The sequence below is a fragment of the Microtus pennsylvanicus genome, chromosome 6 (assembly GCF_037038515.1).
Source record: "Microtus pennsylvanicus isolate mMicPen1 chromosome 6, mMicPen1.hap1, whole genome shotgun sequence".
In the NCBI taxonomy this organism is placed as follows: Eukaryota; Metazoa; Chordata; class Mammalia; order Rodentia; family Cricetidae; genus Microtus; species Microtus pennsylvanicus.
Window position 1 is genome coordinate 125,269,136 of NC_134584.1, and position 23,116 is coordinate 125,292,251.

At 49.7% G+C, this 23,116-nt stretch overlaps 1 protein-coding gene across 2 annotated transcripts in view; it reads left to right on the plus strand.

Annotated features, from left to right (window-relative positions):
* The first annotated feature begins 293 nt into the window (after nucleotides 1–293).
* Nucleotides 294–23,116, plus strand: part of Kcnk1 (potassium two pore domain channel subfamily K member 1) — a 28,559-nt gene continuing 5,736 nt past the window's right edge. Inside the window, exons 1-2 of one of the 2 annotated variants that reach the window (XM_075977698.1) lie at nucleotides 294–770; nucleotides 888–1,297. In XM_075977698.1, the coding sequence (XP_075833813.1) occupies nucleotides 943–1,297 (355 nt within the window). In that variant the 5' untranslated portion in view covers nucleotides 294–770; nucleotides 888–942. The remainder of the gene's footprint in view (nucleotides 771–887; nucleotides 1,298–23,116) is intronic. The other variant, XM_075977699.1, reaches the window with a different exon arrangement.

Below are 23,116 nucleotides of genomic sequence, written 5' to 3' on the forward strand. Positions count from 1 at the left end.
TAGGCATGATATGTGTTATTACTTAAATGGACAAGGTACAGTTATGGTGAGGCTTATGTATATGGCTATCTTTCTGTAAGAGGCGGCACAGTCAAGTCACACACACACACCCTCTGGGACTCTTGAACCACATAGCCACATGCATGTCTTTGCGGAAATGTAGTACCGATTTTCACAACATCGCTGCTGTCCACTGGCAGTACTAGAGTGTTCAGTACTCCAGTCCACGTTTTTGTTTCTGCCCCCTGGCCATGAAGTGCCTGAAATTGGGGGTATTGTTTAAGCTAAAATCCAGAGGCTGTATTTTAGCTTTCTGTTCCAGGTGGAGGCTGAGGGTCCAAAGATGTTTCAAGTTGCTTTTTAGAGTGAGGTTCCTGTATTTTCAGTAGTCTGGGCAGCAAATGTCTCAGCTGTCCAGCCAACAAGACAGAGAAAGACAATTTCTATCTGTACTCCTGGTATTTGGCCACAGTGGCTTTAATCAGGAGGAATGCCTGGGGGGAAAATGTACTAGGATAGGGGCTGGGTGGACAAGCGCTGTTACTCAGAAGTGGCACACATACACATACACACACACACAGAGAGAGAGAGAGAGAGAGAGAGAGAGAGAGAGAGAGAGAGAGAGAGAGAGAGAGAGAGAGAGAGAGAGCGCTTAGTCCTACTGACTGCACTGCACTGGGAAAGGGAAGAGGGAGCCAGGCAGTCTCGGGGTGGTGGCCTGGCCAGAGTCTGGCGCCAACAAACCTGCACTTTCCGGTTTAGGAAGCCAGGTAGGGGGCGCGGGCAGCTAACAGCTCCCGCCAAGTGGGTGCGCGCTCTCTGCCAGCTCTGCTACCTGAGCCGGCAACCACGTCACTGCCACATCATCTGGCCTCTTCTCTTTGCAGGGATCCAGGAAAGGGAGCGGCGGCGGGAGGCGCGCGGGGCGCGGGCGCCGGGAAGATGCTGCAGTCCCTGGCCGGCAGCTCGTGCGTGCGCCTGGTGGAGCGGCACCGCTCGGCCTGGTGTTTCGGCTTCCTGGTGCTGGGCTACCTGCTCTACCTGGTGTTCGGCGCCGTGGTCTTCTCGTCCGTGGAGCTGCCTTACGAGGACCTGCTGCGCCAGGAGCTGCGCAAGCTGAAGCGGCGCTTCCTGGAAGAACACGAGTGTCTGTCGGAGCCGCAGCTGGAGCAGTTCCTGGGCCGCGTGCTGGAGGCCAGCAATTATGGAGTGTCGGTGCTCAGCAATGCCTCTGGCAACTGGAACTGGGACTTCACCTCCGCGCTCTTCTTTGCCAGCACCGTGCTCTCCACCACAGGTAGGGGCCATGCTGCTACCTTGCCCTGTCCCTGGCGACCCCAGGCCTCCCCTGGGCGCATCCTGCCGTGGCCCGCAGTGGCAGCCGGCGAGGTGACCTCCGAGCACTACGTGGGTTTTGCAGCTGTTAACTCTTCAGGAGTAGGTCCCTAACACCCTGGACTTAGCTGCCGCAGGGGCCTCATTAGCTGCTCCACACTTGTGGGGCCCCTGAGCTGACATTCTGTCCTGGAAACTGAGCAGCAAGGTTAGGGGCTGACTGAGAGCCTTCAAGGGGTGTTCCGCTTCCTGCTAACACCATCCCAGAGATCCCAGGCTGAGGAATCTAGCAATGACACTTGGATAGGTCACCTCTGTGACTGTGACACCAGCTTCCCAACTGTAAACCTATTTCAGCTTCTTTGAATCTGTTTGGGGGACAGTGGTGACATCACTCTGCTTTTTCGCAGGTGACCTCTGAGCAGACAGGCCTATGGGGTTTCTGGAGTCAGAGGGAGGTGGGTGTAGGGAAGGGGGTTTCACTTGGCCTAGACTCCACACTGTGGTGATTCCTGAATTAGCAGTTACTTTAACTTCAGATGTGTTTGGCTCCCTGACTACTTAGAGGCGCCCACCACCTTCTGCAGGAGGCTTAGAAATCCGGCTGAACATACATGCCCCGGGGCGCACTGGTTCGACTAGACAAAGAAAGGCCATTTTGTCAGTGGTGGCTGACCATGTGTACAGGTTAGCAGGCTCTGGAGGACTTAAATAGGTGCATGGACAACTAGAGGGACTCAAAAAGAGCCTCAGTACTGTCCCTTCTTCTTATGCATGAGAGCCAATCTTTGAAATGGTCCCATTTGGCAGGCACAAGGTCACACAGTGCCCAGGGACGCTCTGGGATCTGGGCCTCCAGAGTTCTTGCCAGGAACAGTGTGTTATGCCCCTGCCCCACCTTTCCCAGTGACTCAACATCACCTGGGCTACTCCAGCCCTTCCGCCACCCTGCCCTGCCTCTCTGACTGGCCCTTCACAGCCTCCTTTGGGTTATGGCCAGTAAATTATTTTATTAATCACCCAATAATGAGTGAACACACTCTCCAGCCAGATCAGGTAAATTTATTGTTTAGAAATCTGGGGTGAGTTACTGAACTTGCTTTAAACACAAGGAGAGTTCTAGACTGTATTGTGGCATTTTAAACTGTGTTAAACGGATGCCCAAACAAGACAAACCTGTTGGCTCACTTTCCAGAGAAAGTCTGCCCCTCCCCTGCTGCCCACAGTTCAAGTTTTATGGCAACATCGCCCAGTTCTTCAGGTCAGTCAGTCAGGTCTTTTTGGATTCTCTTGGTGCCAGAGTGTAAATCCCTCCTTCTCCACAGACACGGATACTTACAGAAAGTTCACAACTGGTTCACAACGTCGAGTGAGCAGTTTGAAAATGAAGACTGCTCCTCCAGGGGCTGGGGGACAGGGTGAGGGTAAGAAATGCCACAAGGAAAAGACTGTATGCTTTTCCTGGGTGGAGTTTTCAGGTAGCGCCGACGTTCCTGTAGAATCATGGTATTCTGTGTCCTCTGAATTGTGTGACAAGAGCTAGTTCAGACCCTATTTCTTCTGGGAAATGTTTGTCTATTTAGTGTGCAACGTAGCCCCTATAATTAAGGAGCATTACAGCGCCTGGACTGGTTGGGGTGGGGTAGGGGGCTCGGCTGTTGACGTTCGGATTGAATTGTTGTTCCTGAGAAAGTATGTCTGAACTCTGGTGGTGGAACAAGGGTTCATTTAGGAAATGAGAGCAAGGGGCACTTAGGGATAAGCCAGACAAAAGAGGAAAAGAGGAGACCCGATTTGTGAAGCCAGCTGATTGGTGAGACCTTCTTCTGAACGAAGTACTGTGAGGCAGAGCCCTTCTCTCTGGGATTTGAGCTGATGCCATCGTAGGACACGTTTGATAGCCCTCGTGGTTTCCAGAATGGTTGTGTGGCAGAAATGCAGACAGCACTCAGGTTAAGGCTGACAGGTTTCATCGCTAAGAAACTGTTTCATGCGAGAGAAGCAGGACCTCAGATGCCCCAGAGTTACCCCTCTCTCGGGCAGGAACGAGTCAGGTGCTTTTAGCGGTAGACTTCTGTCTGGCATAGTAATGATAGGGCTCACATAGATATCTGTCTGCTGGGCTTGGTCTACTCTCGGCACTGGGGAAACTGAGGCAGGTGGATTGCTATGATTCTGAGGCAAGTTGTGGTTAGGTAGTGAGTGAGACCTTGTCTCCAAGTGAATCCGAGCAACAGCGAAACCCACCAAGATGCCCTTGCTGGCTGCCATTATTGTAGCACAGGCTAATAAATGCTTTTATCCCTGCCCGCTGGCCCCCACAGCGCCAGCTTGCATCAATGGAAGGAAATGGGTGAAGTCTTCCTGGTCTGTTTAGAAGAAGCCTCAGGACAGCCCAACTCTTCACTGGTCTGCAGCCGTACTCTGAACGTGCCTATTTTCTGAAGCTAAGCAGGGTAGGGCCTGCTTAGTACTTGGATGCCAGGCTTCAGTAAGCACAGGACACCATGTTATCTATCCTTAAACCACTGAATGCCTGGTAGAGGAGGCGTGACGGTTGTTTCTCCTCACTGCAAGGCTCTTGGCTGAAACACTAGACATGGAGAGGCATGAACACTTATTTCCTGTTCACTTGCGAGGCATGGCAGCCTCTAGCAATGCATATGGGCATTTCTACCTTCTGTCAACAGAGTGGACTCTCCCAGAATGAGGGTCTCTTCGGGGGAGGCCTCTGGAGTGAAGGGAACAGAGCAGTGGCCTTCCCACCTCTTCCCTCGCCACGAATGTGGAGCAGCAGCCCTGAATGTTATCAACCTTGGTTCAGTTAAGGCTTCAGGACAGTATCCTGAAGCCATGTGAGAGCAGAGGAAAGGGTACACCAGGGTCCAGCTTTTCCAGGGAAGGGAGGCATATAAGAGAAAGAGATCACAGTACCCATGCACCTTCTATGCTGCAGCTTCATGCACCCTTTATATTGCAACCCTATGCTCCTGCAAAGGAAATAGCATTTGGATTCTTGGAGAATACGAGACAGCTCTGTTTGTGTCTTCAGCCATGTCATACAGTCTTCGCGCTCCCTCTTCCTCCTCCCCTTACTCCCTTCTGTTTGTCCTTGTTTTGCTTTGTTGCACTGCTGGTCTTAAACCCTCAGTGGGTCTCACACGTGCTAAGGAAGCACTTAGCCATATCCCTTGGCCTTTCCACACATTTATTTTTGAGATGGAATCTCTCTAGGCTGCGTAGGCTCTCTCTGTAGCCCAGGCAGGCAGGCCTCTCAACCTCTTGGGTAGCTGGGGTAGAAAGCCGCACCACCTGACGTAGCTGCCCTTCATCCCGAGGAGCGCTGTGTGCTGCCAGCGGTCTAAGGTCTGCTCTCTCTCAGTCCTGCAGGCCTGGCCACAGCTTGACGATGGATGTCTCAGAAAAGCGGTATTTGGGTTCAGATAGCATAGACGCTGTCTCTACCTTTTGTTTCTTCAGCAACGTGTGGCCCACATGGCAGAATCTATTTTGCCGTCTGCAGATGGGGGCCTTTTCCTGTTTGTGAAGAGACAGTTTAAAACTCATCCCTAGTCAGAAAAGTCAGGTGCAGTAGCTCACACTTATGTTCTTAGTACTAGGAAAGCTGAGGCAGGAGGATTGCTGAGAGTTCACAGTCGACCTGGACTACAGAGTAAGACTCTGTCACACACACACACACACACACACACACACACACACAAAAAAAATAATAATAATAATTAAAAAGTGTTCAGGAAAGAACTGTTTGGAGTGTTTTGACCTGGGCTTTGAGTTAGCCGAAGGAACAGCCACCTGAGCACTGGCAGCTTTTAAAAAGGGGATGGGAACAGGTGCTAAGAGGTGCTGTTTGATCCTTAGTTTTAAATCTGTTGTCAAGAGGGGAAATGTGTCGTTACCCTCAGCCAGTGTGCAGGAGAGGTCTGAGACATGGAACGTTAGCACCCAGTACGTAGCTACACTACAGCCTTACAAGGCCTGAAGCACGGCCTTCATGTTTTCAAACAATTAGGGAAAATAGCAAAAGTAAAATCTTCCCAATGCAATAAAAGTTGACAACAATCCCTTTTCATGGTGTGTAAGAAGGCCTCAGTCATCCCTGTCATTTCTGTGTTCCTTATGGCTGCTGTCTGGAGGCGCTGAATGGTTGTCATGGAAACCATAGGGCCACACACCCTAAAACGGTGGTTTTCTAAGTCTTTACAAAGTAAGTTTCAGACACCTGTCAGGAATGTTCTGGAAGGAGAGCCAGGAGTCTGTGAGCTTTGTGAGTCCACCCTTTGCTTTTGCCCCCTTGCTGGAACACAACCAGAGCAAGGCTCCTCCTATCTCCTGGGGCTCTTGAGTGGATGCTACCTCTAAGATACTGATCCCCAGCCAGCCTGTCGGGAAAGCAGTAGTTACCATAGGATGTCACAAAGTCTGTGACACAGCCCCATTCTTTCTGAAGGGCAACAAAGCCGTGCTTCACCCTGAGGTTGTTTATCAAAAATGAGCAGAGACCATTGTGGGGACATGCTGGTCGTCCCAACACTTCAGAAATAGAGGATTAGGACCGCAAGGTTAGCCTCAGCTACGTGAGATCCAGTCTCAACAAAACCAGATCCAATCAAAAACCAGCATATACTCGATCTGGAGTAGGAAAGAAAGCAAAAAGTCCCTATCAGCCAGCGGGGAGCTGTAATCCGTGGAGGCAGCCTGTAAGCTTTGGCTTCTCTGGAAAACCTGTTGGTTTCTGTTTCTTTTTTTTAAAAAGATTTATTTTAAATTATGCGTATGTTTATGTGTAATTATGTACGCAGGAGTGTAAAGTGTCACCAGAGACCACAAGAAGATGCTAGATTCTCCGGAGCAGGCGTTCTAGGCGCTTATATGACTCCTCTGCTTGGGGACCGAACTTGGGTCCTCTGCAAGAACAGTGCAGGCTCTAGACTGCGGAGTTGCCTTGCCAGCTTGGGTCTTGGTTTTCATCCATTGAATTGTGTGATTTTGTGAGTCAATGCGGACTAAAGTGGGAAGGATCAGCTGCAGGAAAACGCAAGAGAAGGGCAGAGGAAAGACAGACAGACCTCAACCCCCAAAACTGAAGTGAGCTTCAAAAGACCACCAGGTGTAGAGGCCAATTTTTTCCTACCACCATCTCAGAACACAGAGGTGGGGACTAAAAACCGCTGGCTGATGCCCCTGCTTCACTTGGAGCTTTAAGTGACCCGATGTTGAGCTAATCTCTCTTAGCTGCTAGCTGCAGGTTTTTACAGGCCCACTCTGTCTCCCACAAGCTCCTGTGCTCAAGTTCTAACCTGGAAACCTCCAGCAGGACCTGGATTTGGAGACAGGGAACCGGAAGGAATGATAAGTTAAAAATGATGACCCAGCTAGAAAGTGGCCGTGCTCCAGCCAGAGAAGCCTAGGAAAAACCAGACCTGCTAATACCTTGATGTTCAATTATCCAGCCTCCGGGTCTGCGAGGAAGCAGAAAGTAAATCTCTGCTTTAGCTAGAGTACCAGTCTGTGTTCTTGTGCAATGGTAGCTTAGCAATGAGGACAGGGTCTTTTTTTTTTTTAATTTAAAGAGGCAATGGAGAAGTGGGGACAAAGTCAGACATAGGAGCAGAAGAAACAGAAGGTTCCAGAGTGTGGGAATCACTCTGGTAAATCCTGGCTCTGTGAAAGGGGAAGCAGAGAAAAGACAACAGAACCAGACTTCTAGGTCTTTGCTCTTGTAAGCTCTATGCATGGTACTCAAACGGGACATTACTCTTGCAGAGCCAAATATAGATACCAATGCCCTGAAGCCTAAAAACACGCCGCAGCGTGCTCCTGTTTAAGGGCAGTGTACGATTGGGGGTGGGGGTCTTGCTGTGCAAGCGTGAGAACCTAGACTCAGTCCTCCAGCCCTCAGACCGAAAGCCCACACCGGCAACCCCAGCTCTGCAGGAGGCAGAGCCAGAAGGATCTCTGATATTTGCTGTTTGTCAGTCCAGCCTCAGGTTCAGTAAGAGAGCTGTCTCCAGATAGAGCAGGACACCCGCCATCCTCCTCTGGCCTCTGTGACCCATGGGCATGCACTTCACACAGGTTCACACATGCACACATGCACATATACACTCAAACGAATGTTTAATAAATTCTGTGAGAGCTTCTATCCGGCATGGGTAGAGGAGAGAATAGATTTATGCTCAGATATGTAAACCCACCCCGATCATACTGCATGAGATCCTCAGGATCTCAAGGGAGTTTTTACCGTTCATCTTGAAACTTGCTGTTTCTGCACCTATTTATAGAACTTGGAACAATCTGTCATAAGCAAGTGGCCATGGCTTTCAAGAAACCAGCCTCTGCTTTTAATAACAGAACTCAGAGCCATGTTCGGAATGCTTTAATTTGCAAACGGAGTTGCTACATTGACGAGGTCAGCTGGCTCCTGCTGGAGCTTAGCCTCACTTTGCAGCCCAGCTTTGCTGTCACCTGCTGGATGCGGGGCCGTTTGTGATTCCTGGCTATCTGTTTTACTTAGGCTTCAAATCAAACGCCTGCCCTCAGAAGGCTCCTTTGATGGGTAATGTCAGTACCACATCTGGGGTCACCTAGGAGACAGGTCTCTTGGCACATCTGTTAGGGGGTTTCTAGGCTGGGTTCATTGATCTGGGAAGACACAGCCTAAATGTGTGTGTCTTCATCCCATGGGCTGGAATCCCAGACTGAATGAGAAGCAGACCGTGAGCTGGGCCCCAGCCTTCATCTCTCTGCTTCCTGACCATGGATGAACTGTGAGTAGCTGCCTCACACTCTTATTGCCACACCTTCCCACCATGGTGGACGGCACCCTCATGCTGAGCGCGAATAGACCGTTTCTGAAGATGCTTTTGCAGGAATTCTGTCAGGGAATGAGAAGAGTGACTGACTCAGCTCTGTGGATTCAGTGTGGGGGACAGCAAACTCACAGAAGGCCCCTCAGACTTTTTCTGAACGTAGCCAATGGGTCACATTTGAGATGTGGATCAGGTGGCAGAGTGCTTGCCTAGCATACACAAAGTCCTGGGTTCGATGCCCAGCACTGCACAAACCCTACAAGTGTGCAGGCATATGCCTATGATTTCAGCATTCGGGAGGCAGAGGCAGGAGGCATTTGGTGAGTCTGAGGCCAGCCTGGGCTACCTAAGATGCTGTCTCAGAAGAAAAGTGTGAAGTTGTTCTGTGGAGACAAGGCTGGAGGCTCCAACTCTGATGTGCCTTCTGTGATCATGCTTTCATGACCTCTGTGCTTTCCTCTTGTCTGCTGGAGTCCCTTGAAGTTTCTTCTGTCTCTGGTTAGGTTTGTAGTGCAGCTGAAAGTGGATATAAGTTTCTGAGCATGGCACACAGGACTCAGGTCCTCTTACCAGTGGGTTCTGAGTACAACACACAGGACTCAGTCCTCTGAGCAGTGGGTTCTGCTGAGGTTTTTGTTTTCCCAGCTCAACCCTACTTCATACCTTTCCCAAGCACTTAGCTCTCCACCTGCAATTGATGCCATGGCCAAAAAACCATTATAACCAGGGCCACGTGGGGCTCCAGGATCAGGAGAGAGACAGACTGTAGCCCCATCCATGTTTGCTTTGAGTGCAGCGGGAAGCCCTGGCAGATATTGAGGGAATGGGTAACACATTCTAAGAGATTTTCCTTAGCGGGTCTAAAAGGCCAGAGTCAAATGGTGGTAACACTGACTGGGGCCAGGCCAAGGAACATTCTACAGCCAAGGAAGAGTGGGCTCTGCATGGGAGGCTTGGCATCCAGCCATAGGCTTCTGAACTTGGGTTACATCAGGTCCTTTCAGCTGTGATGGGAGAACAGCGAGGGTCACCCTTGGAAGTGCAGGAGACCACTTGCTGTGGTTCCCAGTTATCTGCCCTGGCTTTTGAGAAACAGATTTGACTTTCAGCTTTGAGGGGAGATAGACAAGGAGGAAGAGGGAAGAGAGGGTTCTGATGGAGCCTGTGGCTATCCAGGGTGAGTTGCCGCCATGTTGGATAGCTTCTAAGTCACTTTAATACTTTATTTTCTATGCTGCTAAAGAGTAACTAAACTTTGCTTTGGCTTCTAATTTAATAGTGTAGAAAGCTGTGCAGAAAGCTGAAAAACCAGAACCCTGTAGATTCAGTACTTAATATTTGATAGCTGATATGAAATGTGTGTTATAGAATATGCCATGTGCACAGCCGACAAGGCGCTAACGAATGAATGTACTCAGCACAGGTTTTAGTGGATCGCATGAAAGGAGCCATGGGGCCAATCTAGGGGCCAAATAATGCAAACATGAAGTTTGTTTTTAATAGAGTCAAATATTTTAGAAGGTATGTTATCAAAAAATACAATTTTCACTGGATGGGAAAACATCACCAGCTTTCGGAAAAAAAAATCCCTATTGACAGTGAAGTCAGCTGATGCCTGTTGACTTGTTCTCTCTCTCTCTCTCTCTCTCTCTCTCTCTCTCTCTCTCTCTCTCTCTCTCTCCTCTCTCTCTCTCCCTCTCTCCCTCTCTCTCTCTTTCTTCTCCTCTCCATCTCACCTCTTTCTCTTTTTATCTCCCAAATCTTTTCTTTTGTCTCTCTCTTTTTTCTCCTAATCATTTCTTTCTGCCTCTTCCTTTCTTTCCAACTGTCTCATTTCTGTGTCTCTGTGCTTTCTCTCTCTCTTTCTCTCCCTCTCCCTCCTTCCCTTCTCTCTCCTTCCCTTTCTCTCTCTCTGTCTCTCTCTCCCCTCACCTTTTCTCTCCTTTACCCCCTCTCTTTTGTTCTCTTTCTTTCTCTCCATCTTTCCTTTCTCCTCCTCCTTCTCCCCTCCTCCCATTCCCTCTCCTCTGTGTGTGTCTCTCCCTCTCCATTACCTCCCTCCTTCCCATTTTCCCTACCCTCTTCTCCTCTTGCTACTGGGGCTGAACCCAGGACCTCACATCCCACAAACTAGACAAACACTCTCTCACTGAGTCACACTCCATGGCCTGCCAGAGGCCATCGCATTTGCTGCTCCACAGTTTGGAAGGATCCTCTTTGTATAAGCTGCTGCCTTCCGTCCCTTAGCAATCGCTTTCTCGTTCCCCACCCACGATTCCTGGTGCAGCCTCAGTTTTGGAATAACAACGGGGGACGTGAAATGTCTTAAACCCAAATTAAAAGGTTCCAGCTTTCTTGTAACCAAAATTCCTCAAGTGTTTGAATACCGGTTACCAAGGCACTCAATTATTTAAAGAACATGGTTAGGTGGATTAAGTTAATTAAAGGCACAGGAGAGGCTGTTCCCAAGCTGCCTGCCTACGTGGCACTGACGAGTGGCTCCAGGAGACTCTGAGCTGAGTGAAGGGCCCCTCTCCGTCCACCCTCCCCTACCCAGACAGGACAGTGCCCACGAACCAGCCTGGAGCCTGCACAGCTACACCAGATGGGTCTCCTGGTGGGGCTGCGATGGCAGGGTCCCCTGTGGAAGGAAAGAGCGTGCTGTGTGGACAAGCCATCTGTCACCCACCCTGTTCTAGCTCACCTCCTGCCATGGCAAAGCAATTGAAACTTAGCACCCCAAACCGCACAGACAAAAGGAGACCGAATGTGGAAAACCAGAAGGAGGAGGTCTTAAAGCATACAATGAGCCGCAGCACATGGTGGTGACACGAACCTCCCTTGTTCTTCTGGCAGCAGAGGGGAGCCGAGCAGGGATGGCCTCACTCAGAAGGAGTCTGTGCCCTGTTTGGGCTTCTCTCCTGCTGTTCCCAGGCTGTCAGCTGCGCTCCACCATGGTGCAGTCTGTGACTGCAGTCTCTTCTGTCACCTGACCTGTCCCTTCCAAGTGTCACTGGCAAAGACCAGAGCCATCATCACCATGGGAAGGGCACGGAGAAGTCACCTCCTCGTGAGTCAGTCTGGTCGATACGGCTGGAAAAGTCCAGCGCTAGGTCACACGGAGTGGGAGTCAGGAACTGATTTTTATTATTATTATTATTTATTTAGTTGAATTTAATTTTTTAAAAAAGGGGTTTCAGACGTCCTAGGCTGGCCTTGAACTTGTAGCCAGGAATGGCCTTGGATTCCCGATCCCCTTGCCTCTGCCTCCTGAGTGCTGGGAGTGGAACTCAGGGCTTTTCACACGTCAGGCAGCACTTTGCCGACTGAACCACGTCCCCAGCCCTTCCTGCCTTGCTTTAAGGTGATTCTTTTTGCTGAGATATATGAAGGACCCCAGAGAGACCAGATGCAGGGACAGGAGGTATGAGGGCATTAGCTGGGCATGAGGGTAAGGGCGGGGGCTGGGTTCTCATCAGGGTCACTTTAATCAGTGGTCTCTCCAGTGCCCTCTGCTCATCTAGACCACACGGGCCTCTTTCCAGAGCTGACTGTTTCCTGTTGTGTTCGCAGTACAGGGACAGCCACGTAAGCTCAGAGAGCCCCCAAGGCACTTTCTGCAGAGGGGAAAGGATGCAGAAGCGGGATGGATGAGGCTCCTGGCAGCATGCATGGGACTCTCTAGGCCTTGATGTGGGGGCAGCGATCTGAACAGCTGAGGGAATAGGGTCAGGCCCACTGATGCGGGTGATCTTGGGCTGGTGGGACTGAAAAGGAAGGCTGTTGGGCAAGGACATCTGCTCAGTGCGCATGTCCAGAGACAGGCACGAGACTGTCTGCAGAAAGCGAGAGATCCAGCCTTGCCCAAGTTCAGAGTCCAGAGCTACCTGCAGCAACAGCAGCCAGTGGCACTGAGGTGCCCAGGAGGAAAGGAGGGCTGACCCTTGAATCATGGGCAGCAGGAGTCACTGGCACAAGATAGGGAAAGCTAAGGCAGACAAACCTGGTTGCTACAGTACTAAACGAGGGGCCTTGCTCTGAAGGGGTCCTGGATGTGGGGTCTGAGAGGTAGGATGTAGAAGCCGAACTGTACGCAGAGCTTCCCTCAGAGTCCTGGGTGAATGTAGACGGAACATCACGGTGCCACTGGATTTGTCAGGGTCACGGTCTTGTCCTTGGCAGCTCCCCAGTGAGCCAGGCTTGGCCACCTGACCTCGGTAGGCCAATTAAAAAGATGAGGAGTTGTGGAAAGCACACAAAAGGGGAGGTTTGGTGACCAGTGACCCTCAAGTTTGTCGTTAGGATCCTGACATGTGGCTTAGACTTATAGGGCAAGTGGATGCCCAGCTGAGCAGATCCGGTCAAGGGGTTGTCCCTTCCATCACTCCTCTGCCACGGTCTGGGTTCCAGTCTGTACCTCTAGGTTGTCTGACAGGTGGCCACAGCTGCGCGAGATCTCTTCCTGGGAGATAAGCTCCCCACCTTTTCCTCTTGCCAGCTCGAGATTCCTGGGGAAATTCCAGTTTCTTGGGGTTCATTGTTTAACTGTCCGATAGGCAAGGGGAAGGGCGTGGCGTCTCCCGAGAATACCTTCGTTCCTGCCAGGATGGATACAGTACTGCAGCCCCAGGAAACCATAGGTGAGGGAGTTGTCCCTGAGCCCCCCCCCCCCAGGTCACTACTGATAGAACAAGAGCCGAGTGCAGCCTTGGTGTTTGCTGAAGAGAAGAGCACACCTCTTTGGGGGCTGCATGCTGCGGGGGAATCCAGATAACTCACCGCCTCGTTTGGCGTTTTGTGTTCTCTCACCTCGCCGTGGCTATTCGAAACTATGCTTCTGGTGTTCTGTGCAGGACTTAGGGAGTTGGAACCACTGCCCCAGATTCTCCCGGATCCAGCTCTGGGGTAATGGGTGTAAAGTAGTCTATGTTCCAGGATGAGTCACAGATGGTACTTACACACAGCTGGTGTGCGTCCAAGTGGGTAGTCATCCTATTGCTATGCTCAGAACTGTCCTAGTAAAACCTTGACTGTACAGTGAGGACCGCAAGAAAACCCAGAGACAGTTCTCTTAGATGAGCCCTGCTGTTCCCGTCGGTAAGGACACGAGACTCTTTATGTGTGTCTGGGCTGCATACGTACTTGCTCTTGAGGTGGGGGAAGTTACGCATCACCAGGACATTGATGTGTGTGTGTGTGTGTGCGCGCGCGCGCGCGCACGCGCGTGCATGTGTGTGTACATATGCTTATGCTACTGGGGGTCAGAGGTTGATGCTGGCTGTCTTCTTCCATCACTCCACACCTCGTTTTTTGATACAGGGTCTCTCAGTGACTCGGCTCCCAATGTTTCAGCTAGATAAACCCCAGGGGTTCTACTGTCTCCACCTCCCCTGTACTGGGCTTGTTGCTCTTGTTTTACGTGGGTTCTAGGGATTGAACTCAGGTCCTTCTGCCTGTGTGGCAAACACTTTACCTACTGAGCTACCCTGAAACAGGATGTTCTAAATACAGTTCTTTGTATTGTATAGCTGTTCAAGGCAATTTCCTAAGGTTCTAAACTCAGAGAGAAGGTGACCCACTTTTCTCTAATGTTTTGTTAGTTTTACTGTTTCTCAGGGCACCAATGTCACAAATGCAAGTCCAGTCCCATTTCCGTAGAAGCCGAGTGGAATTCACACAGCCTTGAGCAGAACCCCCATCAGTGATCTTTACTTCTGTGATATGCTAGCTTCTTCTTCTTCTTCTTCTTCTTCTTCTTCTTCTTCTTCTTCTTCTTCTTCTTCTTCTTCTTCTTCTTCTTCTTCTTCTTCTTCTTCTTCTTTTTTTGGTTTTTCAAGACAGGGTTTCTCTGTAGTTTTGGAGCCTGTCCTGGAACTAGCTCTTGTAGACCAGGCTGGTCTAGAACTCACAGAGATCCGCCTGCCTCTGCCTCCCGAGTGCTGGGATTAAAGGTGTGCTCCACCACTGCCCGGCTGCCAGCTTCTTCAGAGACATAATTTTTAATGCCACACAGAGGATCACACTCACAAAGTCTCCTTTTCCTCCTTGTTCCTTTATTTGAAAAGTGTGAACTCGAGAAATGAGTATCACATTGAACTGACTTACACAGCAAGCATGCATTTCCACAGTTTATGACCAGACAGGTCCACAGAAGTGTTTGGGAGGCAAAGTACGATTAAGCAGACTTGTTTGGCTTTGGGGTTCTTCCTGAACCTGGAGCTTGTGTGTAGGCTAGGGAAGACCCTTGTGCTTCCACCCCATTCAGAAATGGGAGTGCCGGCACTTACAGAATGCCACGCTTGTTATGTGGGTGCAGTGACCCAAACTCTCCTCCTTGTGATGCAGGACTAGCACTCCTTACTCCTGAGCTATCTCTCCAGTACCCATGTATGGAAACTGTCCTTTCGTTTCCCAACTGCTCAGATCCTAATAATCACACAGAAACTATATTAATTGCAACACTGTCTGGCCAATAGCTTATGTGTCTTTCTAGCTAGCTTTTACATCTTGAATTAACCCATTCCTATTTTATATTTTACCACAAGGTTCATGGTTTACAGGTAAGGTTCCAGAGCATCTTTCTTCTTCAGCAGCTACATAGAGTCTCCCTGACTCTGCCTTCTTTTTTCATCTATCTCTGCTTGGAATACCTGCCTTGCTCTATTCTGCCCTGTCATAGGCCCAAGCATCTTCTTTATTCATTAACAAATAAAAGCAACACATATACAGAAGGACTTCCCACACCACCCATATGACTTTATATATGTGTTTGTGTGTGGGGGGGTGCATACCGTTTCTCTTGAACCTCCACTATCTTCCCTAGAAATTATCTAACAGGAGTATATGTGAATGCATCCATGTGTGAGTGTGTGTGTGAGTGTGTGTGAGTGTGTGTGTGAGTGTGTGTGTGTGTATTTTTAGAAGAACATTCTGTCAGACTGTGTGTCGTGGAGCTTGTCCTCGGGGTGTTTGCATGTAGGTCGGCACATCTGAATAAACCAGACTAACATACTGTGTTGGGAAATGTTGGCACCGCTATTCAAGTATCGGAAGGATTCAAGAACTCTCCCTGCATCTAGGACTATCGTGCTGCATTACTGTCCTTACGTGGCTGGTTTTCTAGGAGGTGATTTGTAGTCTTAGTGTCAAGAGAATGTTCTTTACTTAAAAAGTCAAAGCATGGCTCTAATTCGTCTAAAACCTCCACTAATGACCTGTAAGATGTCATAGTAACTCCGAGTTTGGAGTCAGTCTGAGAAGGAGGCATTTTTAAACATTTCTAGCGTGAGATGTTCTGTTTGTAAGCAGGTGATTTTCTGGTAGCAGACCTTAAAGGAGGGGATAGAAAACGCTGACAGTTAGAAAGGGAACCCCTTTTTGTGTCAGAGGAGACCAGTCTTCCCTCTAGAGCAAGAAATGGGAAGTTAGCACAGATCTCTGCCCTCGGGAAGCAGTGGTCCTTCATCTGTTTATTATTAACTGGGGGTAAGAAGCTGTAAAGACAGGTGATCAGCAGAGGCAGTTAAGATAAGAAAGGGACAAGAAGGGATATTTGCCTTCCCAGGGCTGTGCTGTGACAGGTGGCTCTTGCTGCCAGGACTTCCGTGTTCTCTAGCTCTGTGTGTGGACGGTCAGGCAGCTCTGTGAGTCCAGTCTGTAGATGGCAAAGTCAAGTCCAGAAGACACAAATGTCTTCTGTGAGACAATAGAGTGCAGTGGAGACTCATAGGTGCCTTAAGAAAGCAGGCTGAGCAAGCCCAGCAGAGCAAGCCAGTGAGCCTTTTCCCCCAAGGTGTCCCATCCGTTCTTGCCTCCAGGTTCCTGCCTTCGTTTCCATAGGTGACGGACTATAATCTGTAAGCCAAAAAAACCCCATGCGGCTCCAGGCTGCTTTCCATCAAACCTCACTCGTACGCATACTAAGGCTGAGGAGCACAGAGTGTGCCTTCTGTCCAGACAGAACAATTGTCAAAGGGTCAATGAGACGGCTAAGTGGGTGAAGGCATTTGCTGCCAAGTGTGATGGTTTGAGCTCAGCCCTCAAGGCCCGCCCACATGGTGGGCAAAGAAAACCCACTCCTGATAGTTGCCCTCTAACCTGCACACACAGACAGACAGACAGACACAGACAGACACAGAGAGAGAAAGAAAGAGAGAGAGAGAGAGAGAGAGAGAGAGAGAGAGAGACGAGAGTGAGCAACACAAAAAAATAAACAAATAAATTAATTAGTAAATACATAATAAAAATAAATAAATAAATGTGACTTTAAAAAGAACAATGGTCAAAGAATTAATTGTTTGCTTCCAAGACTCAATGGGTGCATTATGACCCTGGTTGGCACACTAGGCTTGTTTGTGCCCTTGGGCCAACTCAGAAAGACTGGAGAGTGGAGAAATGGCTCCCTGGTGCCTTCTGACCTTGTTTGGCCAGCCTTAACCATGAGAGTCTCAAGAGAGCTAAGGGCGCTTAGCATTCACACTGCATTTCCTTCCTAAGAGTGGCTTCAGGATCTGTGGAGAGTGATTTCCAATTCGAGAATGGAAAATAAGAATAATTTGCATATAAATGTCTTATGTATAGTTTGCCTGTTGCATAGCAACGGTCCTGGGGTATATGAAACACAATATGACCCAGAAAACAAATCCGCTTAACTATGGGGAAAACTGGTATTTGTTGTTCATTCGAGTCACATGGATGTTTTGACACACACACACACACACACGTGAGTTGATTGCTGCTTCTTGGGTTAAGAATATGGAAATAAGGCTGCACACCCCTGGCCCAGATACATACATGCAGGCAAACACTCAAACACATAAAATAAAAAGTAAATTAATTATTTTTTAGGCATAGGTCTAAACAACAGACACACCCTCATTTGAGGCAAACTTACAGCTTCCCACCAAGGTCATCATCATTTTTGTTGTGTTTTGTGCTTTGGGTTGATTGAGTGAAGATGGACAGTTTAAGCCTGTAGGACATCATAATTCTGCAGTCTCTCTCTGATAATTCTGCATCTTTCTCTGACATTCGGACTTTACACATGGCAAGATAATAACACCTCCCCGGGTCATCCAACTAGGAGTTCAGTTTCTTGTTAATAACTAATGCATAAAACTTACCTCTGCCAAATCGTGTTAGTTACTTCTCTCGGAGCTGTGATCAGACACCTCACAGAATCAACTGAAGGGAGGCTCTGGCTCACAGTGTGAGGGTGCAGTCCCTCATAACGGGGAAGGCATGGCAACCGGAGCCGAGGCAGCTGGTCACATTGTATCCACAGTCAGGAAGCAGCAAGAGAAACGCTGGTGCTCAGTTCACTTCCTCCTTTTTAGTCAGCCCAGGATCCCAGCCTATGGAAGCATGCTGCCTGTATTCAGCGTGGGTTTTCCCTCCTTGGAGATGTGGCCAGAGGTTTGTCTCTTGGGTGATCCTAGGTCCTGCCAAGTTGACAATTCGTAGTAAGCACCCCACAAAGGAAACTCGATTTGACTCATGCTAGCACCCTAGCATAAAGTACTGCTTGGCACCAGGAGGGCTTTGGGGCACTAAGTGGCACCCTAAAACAAGCAGACAGACATTTTTGTCCTGGAACATACATTTTAAAAGAGAAGAATAACCACAATCGATGTAAACATGAGAAAAATTATTTCATATCAGATAAGCATTTGAAGGAGGATGGACTAAGGAGGTAAAGGTGATACAAGGGTTGCACGGGGGTGACGTAGAGACTTTACGTATTTTACATTCTCGATGTTGATTGGTCAAGTCTTAAAGTTTGTGAGCAAGCCATCCATGTGGATGAACCAACAAGGGCCACTCCAGGTGGTGGTGACATCTTGTGCAAAGGTCCTGGCATAGAGTCAGCTTCTTCCGGTTCCTCTGAGGAAAGTAGAATGTCTCAGAAATCCCTTCTGAGTCACTAAAAGGAGGGGCAGGAAAACGTGCTTTTCCTTAACTGGCATAAGTGTGTGACTGAGACACAGCCCTATAGCAATGGGTGGGTTAGTACAGGGAACGTTTGTGAGTTTGCCATATGTGCAGGTCCACAGCGTGGGAGAAAAGTATTTCCACAAGAAAGAGCACATCTTAGGGAGGGGACACAGTTCCAGGTGTCCCAGGTGAGAAAGAACTCACAGAAGGAACTGCAGGTCCCACTGGTCCCAGTTTACAAGCTGATAAAAAAGTCTTGGAAAGGGAAATCCACATCCAGCCTATAGACAAGAAGGGCAGGAGGAAGCCAGAAGGACATTTGCCTTTGGGAATCTCTGTTTTGCTTTTAGACAAACAGAAGGCAGGGAGTCCCCTGTGTTTGATCACCTTTGGCTAAAGAGTCCTTTAGAATTGGAATAAAAGCTATGTTTGTTTGTTTGCTTGCTTGCTTGGGTGCCTGTTTTCTTCCTTTACTGTATCAAAATGCTTGAGACAATCAGCTTAAGAGGAGGAAAGATCTGCCTTGCTTTAGGCCTCTGATGAGGCAGGGAGCGAGCAGATGGAGGGAAAACTGCTCACCTAGACCGGGTGGCCAGCAAGCCCCAGGGACCCATCAGTCAGCCTCCCCAGAACCCAGGCGGCCAGCGGGTGGCCAGCAAGCCCCAGGGACCCACTGATCTGTTTCCCCAGAACCCGGGTGGCCAGCGGGTGGCCAGCAAGCCCCAGGGATCCACCAATTAGCCTCCCTAGAACCCAGGTGGCCAGCAAGCCCCAGGGATCCACCAATTAGCCTCCCCAGAACTCTGGTGGCCAGCAAGCCCCAGGGACCCACTGATCTGTCTCCCCAGAACCCGGGTGGCCAGCAAGCCCCAGGGATCCACCGGTCAGCCTCCCTAGAACCCAGGTGGCCAGCAAGCCCCAAGGATCCACCGATCAGCCTCCCCAGAGCCTGGATTATAGTACATGGACCTGTGTGGGTGCTAGGATTGAATTCAGGTCCTAATGCTTCCACAGCAAACTCTTCAGTGACCGAGTGCTCTCCTCAGCCCCCAGAGAAAAGGGAAAGAAAAGCAAGTTACGTTGGCTCTTGGTCAGACAGTGGGGAACTGCATGGGGGACCTGTCAGGAATTCACAGAAGGGTGCTCCATAGAGGAACGTCCTTAGCTGTTAATCCTGGGCTGATTAGGGTCAACAGTCCTGAAAGTTTATACCCTAAACAGGAAAACAGGGTGCGGTGTCCCTGATGGTCGGCTGCAAAGGAATTAAAGCAAAGTTTCCACATAAACAGTCTTTCCTGTGGACTTCACCTGCAGCTGATTAAACGCCTTTTATGTTTTCACCTTCCAGCCCGTGTAATTAATTTCAAGACGGCTCAGAATGTTCCTTTATCAATTAAATCAGGGACTGTTTTAGTAGCCTTCAGTCATCACTACGGAGGACGTTATCTTAAAAGATGCGGTGGGACTTGAACTGTGTGCAGAGACTAGAGTGAAGTATGTAGGCGACTTTTTTGTACTCTACTGAGAAGCTGCGTTGCTGACCTGAACATGTGTGCATATTGTCTGGCCAGTGACACAGAAGGGTTGTGTTTCACGTGTGCTCGTGAGTTCAGTACATACAGTACATGGGTCATTCTGCTTTCTCCTCGGGATACCTACATGAACTGAGAAGTAACATCACACAAGCCCACAGGGAACGTCTGCAGGTTCATCTAGAAACTTCCACCCCCCCAGGTGTTAAGGTTCCAGAAAGTCTCAGTGGACACCTTGCTCTCCTCCTATAGCCGCTAGGGACGTTGACAAAGGACAATTGTGAGTCTCAGGAGTGGCAAGGCAGCGGGCAGATTTGGTTGCTCCAGAGGGTCCCTCAGGATCCCCATCCCTTCACACTGTATGAGGGTCTCATGAGGACCACTTCACCTTCCGCTCTAGAGTAAGGGCTTGGGGCCAAGTGAGAGTTCCCTTGATTACTTGTGGGTTTTCTGTGGCTAAGGGTACACCCCAAATACAGCATCAAGAAAACAGTGTCTGGGCTGAGGAGACAGCCCCACCGTTAAGGGCACTAGCTGCTCTTCCAGAGGACCCACTTTGGTCTCCAGCACTCATGTGGGATGGCTCACAACCGTCTCTATCTCCACCTCTATGGGACCTGACACCCATGCACGCTGCACACATGTGCACATAGCCTCATAGAGACACATACTCATGCACACAAATAAAAATAAAATAAGTCTGAAAGAAAATAGCATCTCTTCTCTTTTGGCATTTTGAGTTACCTTTGGAGTCTGTCTTCCCAGCCTACGGGGCTTAGCAGTTCCCAGGGGAAGAAAGATTAAATTGTCTGAGCAGCTGCCCTGCCTGGGGGAATGCCTGCAGCAGGGACTGTGCGCCCTCTTCTGAAAATGCGTATCTAGGAAACCTTTAAAGTATAGTAATTTAACCTCAGGGTAGTGGTGGCTTCAGGGTGGTCTTGTTAAACCTGGAGGGGACTCGGGGAAGGTGGCAGTGGAAGACCTAAGACTTTAGTTACTAGATCAGCAGACCTAGTTCACGATCCTGGGCTTCCAGAGAACCTTTGTCGGTTACTCTTTCTGGCTTCTTTGATGATTTTTCACCTTCAGCCAAGTCCTGGTACTACCATTGCCAAGGTGGGGACTGGGGGATGCTTTAGTGTCTAAGAGGGCTTGCAGTACAAATATGAGGACCTGGGTTCAGAACCCTGGCACCCACATAAAAAGGGAGGTGTGCACCTCTACCTCAGCACTGTGGGGGGCAGACAGAAGGATGTACAGATCACTGGTTGAACGTTATTTGGTGTCAGTCTGGGAGCGCATTTCTGGAGGAAGTTAGTACAGAGTTAAGCTCCGGAGATACGCCCACCAGTGTGTCTGGCTGCATCTGGAGTGTCAAGGGTCCACACCGAACAAAAGATTAGTTCTCTCTGCCTCCTTGTGCTGGGACACTCCCTTCTGCTTTTGGATGTCAGACGCCTTGGTTCTCAGGCCAGAGCTCTGCTCACTGCAGGCTGGACGTATCAGAGGCATCAGAGAAGAACCTGTTCCTTCCATGCCCTTGTTGGGACACACAGTTCCAAAGAAGAAGGAAACAGGCAGAGTCCGGGATTGGTCAGTTTCACAGAGGATAAGACAAGAGGCCACTGATTTGTGTACATGTCAGGGTGGCTTTCAGTGCCTGGAGCTCCAGCCTGGGCCTCCTTCCCAGTATGCACCACGCTAACAATAGTGACGGCCTGTATTGATCCGTAGCTTGATAGTTATGGTAAAGAAATAAGGGTAGCTACTATAACTGCTGAGCAGCATCTCTCTTAGACACATCTGTGCAAGGGAGAAAGTTCTAACTCTGTGATGTGACCTGCTGTGCCGTGTGAAATCCCACAGTTTCTCCGTGATGCTAGGAAGGGGATATAAACCCTAAGATCCATGTCAGCACAATTTGAGGGTTTCATGTGAAATGTTCCCAGGCCTCATGTGTCTGCGTGAGTAGTCCTGAGATGGTGGGTGCTCATTGAGAGGGTCCTACCTACCTGAAGGCAGCGGTCACCGGGGAGGGGGGCAAGCCTTGGGTTTTAGTGCACCCCAGCTTCCTGCCCCAGGGTCTCCGCTTCATGTCCTAGGTTTCCTGATTCCTGTCCCAGTCTCTGCCTGCCTAGGCTCCCTGCCTCTTGCTCCAGATTCTTTGCTCCCATTCTCAGCTCCCTGCTTCCTGACTTAGCCCCCTTCTTCCTGCCTAATGTTCTCTGCTCCCTGTCCCAGGTTCCCTGCTTCCTGATTCCCAAAGATACGGCGCTTCCCTCACCAGCCATGCAGACAGGAACTGGTTCCTCCTGCCTCCAAGGTGGAAGGAGATAATTGACGGCTACAAGTTGTTCTCTCTCTCTCTCTCTCTCTCTCTCTCTCTCTCTCTCTCTCTCTCTCCCTCTCTCTCTCTCTCTCCCTCCCTCCCTCCCTCCCTCCCTCCCTCCCTCCCTCCAAAAAGCCACAACTTCACAGGCATGCAAGTTTTTATCCCCACCTCAGATCAGCTTCTTTCCTCTACAAGCTCCTGCCAAAGTCACTGTCCTCCCTTGCAATCTCTGCTTAGCTGTCTCGGCTGTGGATGCTCTCACCCCCACACTCTTAGTCCATTCCTGGGTTTATGCGTTGCTATGGGTGAATAGAAATCCATCTCCAGATCCTGTCTCATTTCTCTGATCACTGGAACATGTCCCCTGAAGTCTAAGGAGAACTCTAGCTCCTGAGAGACTCGGAGTCGGTGTGGTCGTGGTTTGTTTGACCCACAAATGGTCTCGTTTTTTGCCATCCAGCCCTTCCCTTTTCCATATGCTGCCTGGATGTGGCACGCTATTGGCAGTCTTCACGCGATATGGAAGCCCCAACGCTCCAAATGTCAAGCTCAAAATTAGCCTCGGCCCTCAGGAGTTGTTGGCAGCGTGGGGACCAGATAGAGTCAGGGATTGGTGCTCAGAGTCATGGTTCTTACCAGTTTGGGGACACGTGCCACTTTTGAGAAGCTCTGCTGTAGGAACTTCACAAAAACACGCATCTGTGGGTGGATGTATACGTTTGCACATGGCTTCAGAAGATGATCTGTGATTCACTCATGAGCTGTGCACCTTCTGGGGCATGCAATCTGGATAATTGCACGTGTGCGTGGGTGTATGTGTGTGTGTGTGCGTGTGTGCATGTGTCTGTGTGTGTGTGTGTGTCTGTGTTTACTCACAGGGTACAGAGGTCGGAGGAGTGCCCAGCTCTATCACATTGGCCTATTCCCTTGAACAGGATTTCTCATTGAACATGGAGCTAGGCTGTCTGCCTGCAAGCCTCAGGGATCCTCCTGTCTCCCTGACCCCCTTACCGAGCTAAGATTTAGGTGCATGTATGGTTATTCCTGGCTTTCTGTATGGGTGATGAGGATTCAAACTCATGTCCTCAAGGGCTAAGAACATCTAAGTCATATCTTGAACCCCAAGAGGAGAGGTTTTTCTTGGGTTTGATTTT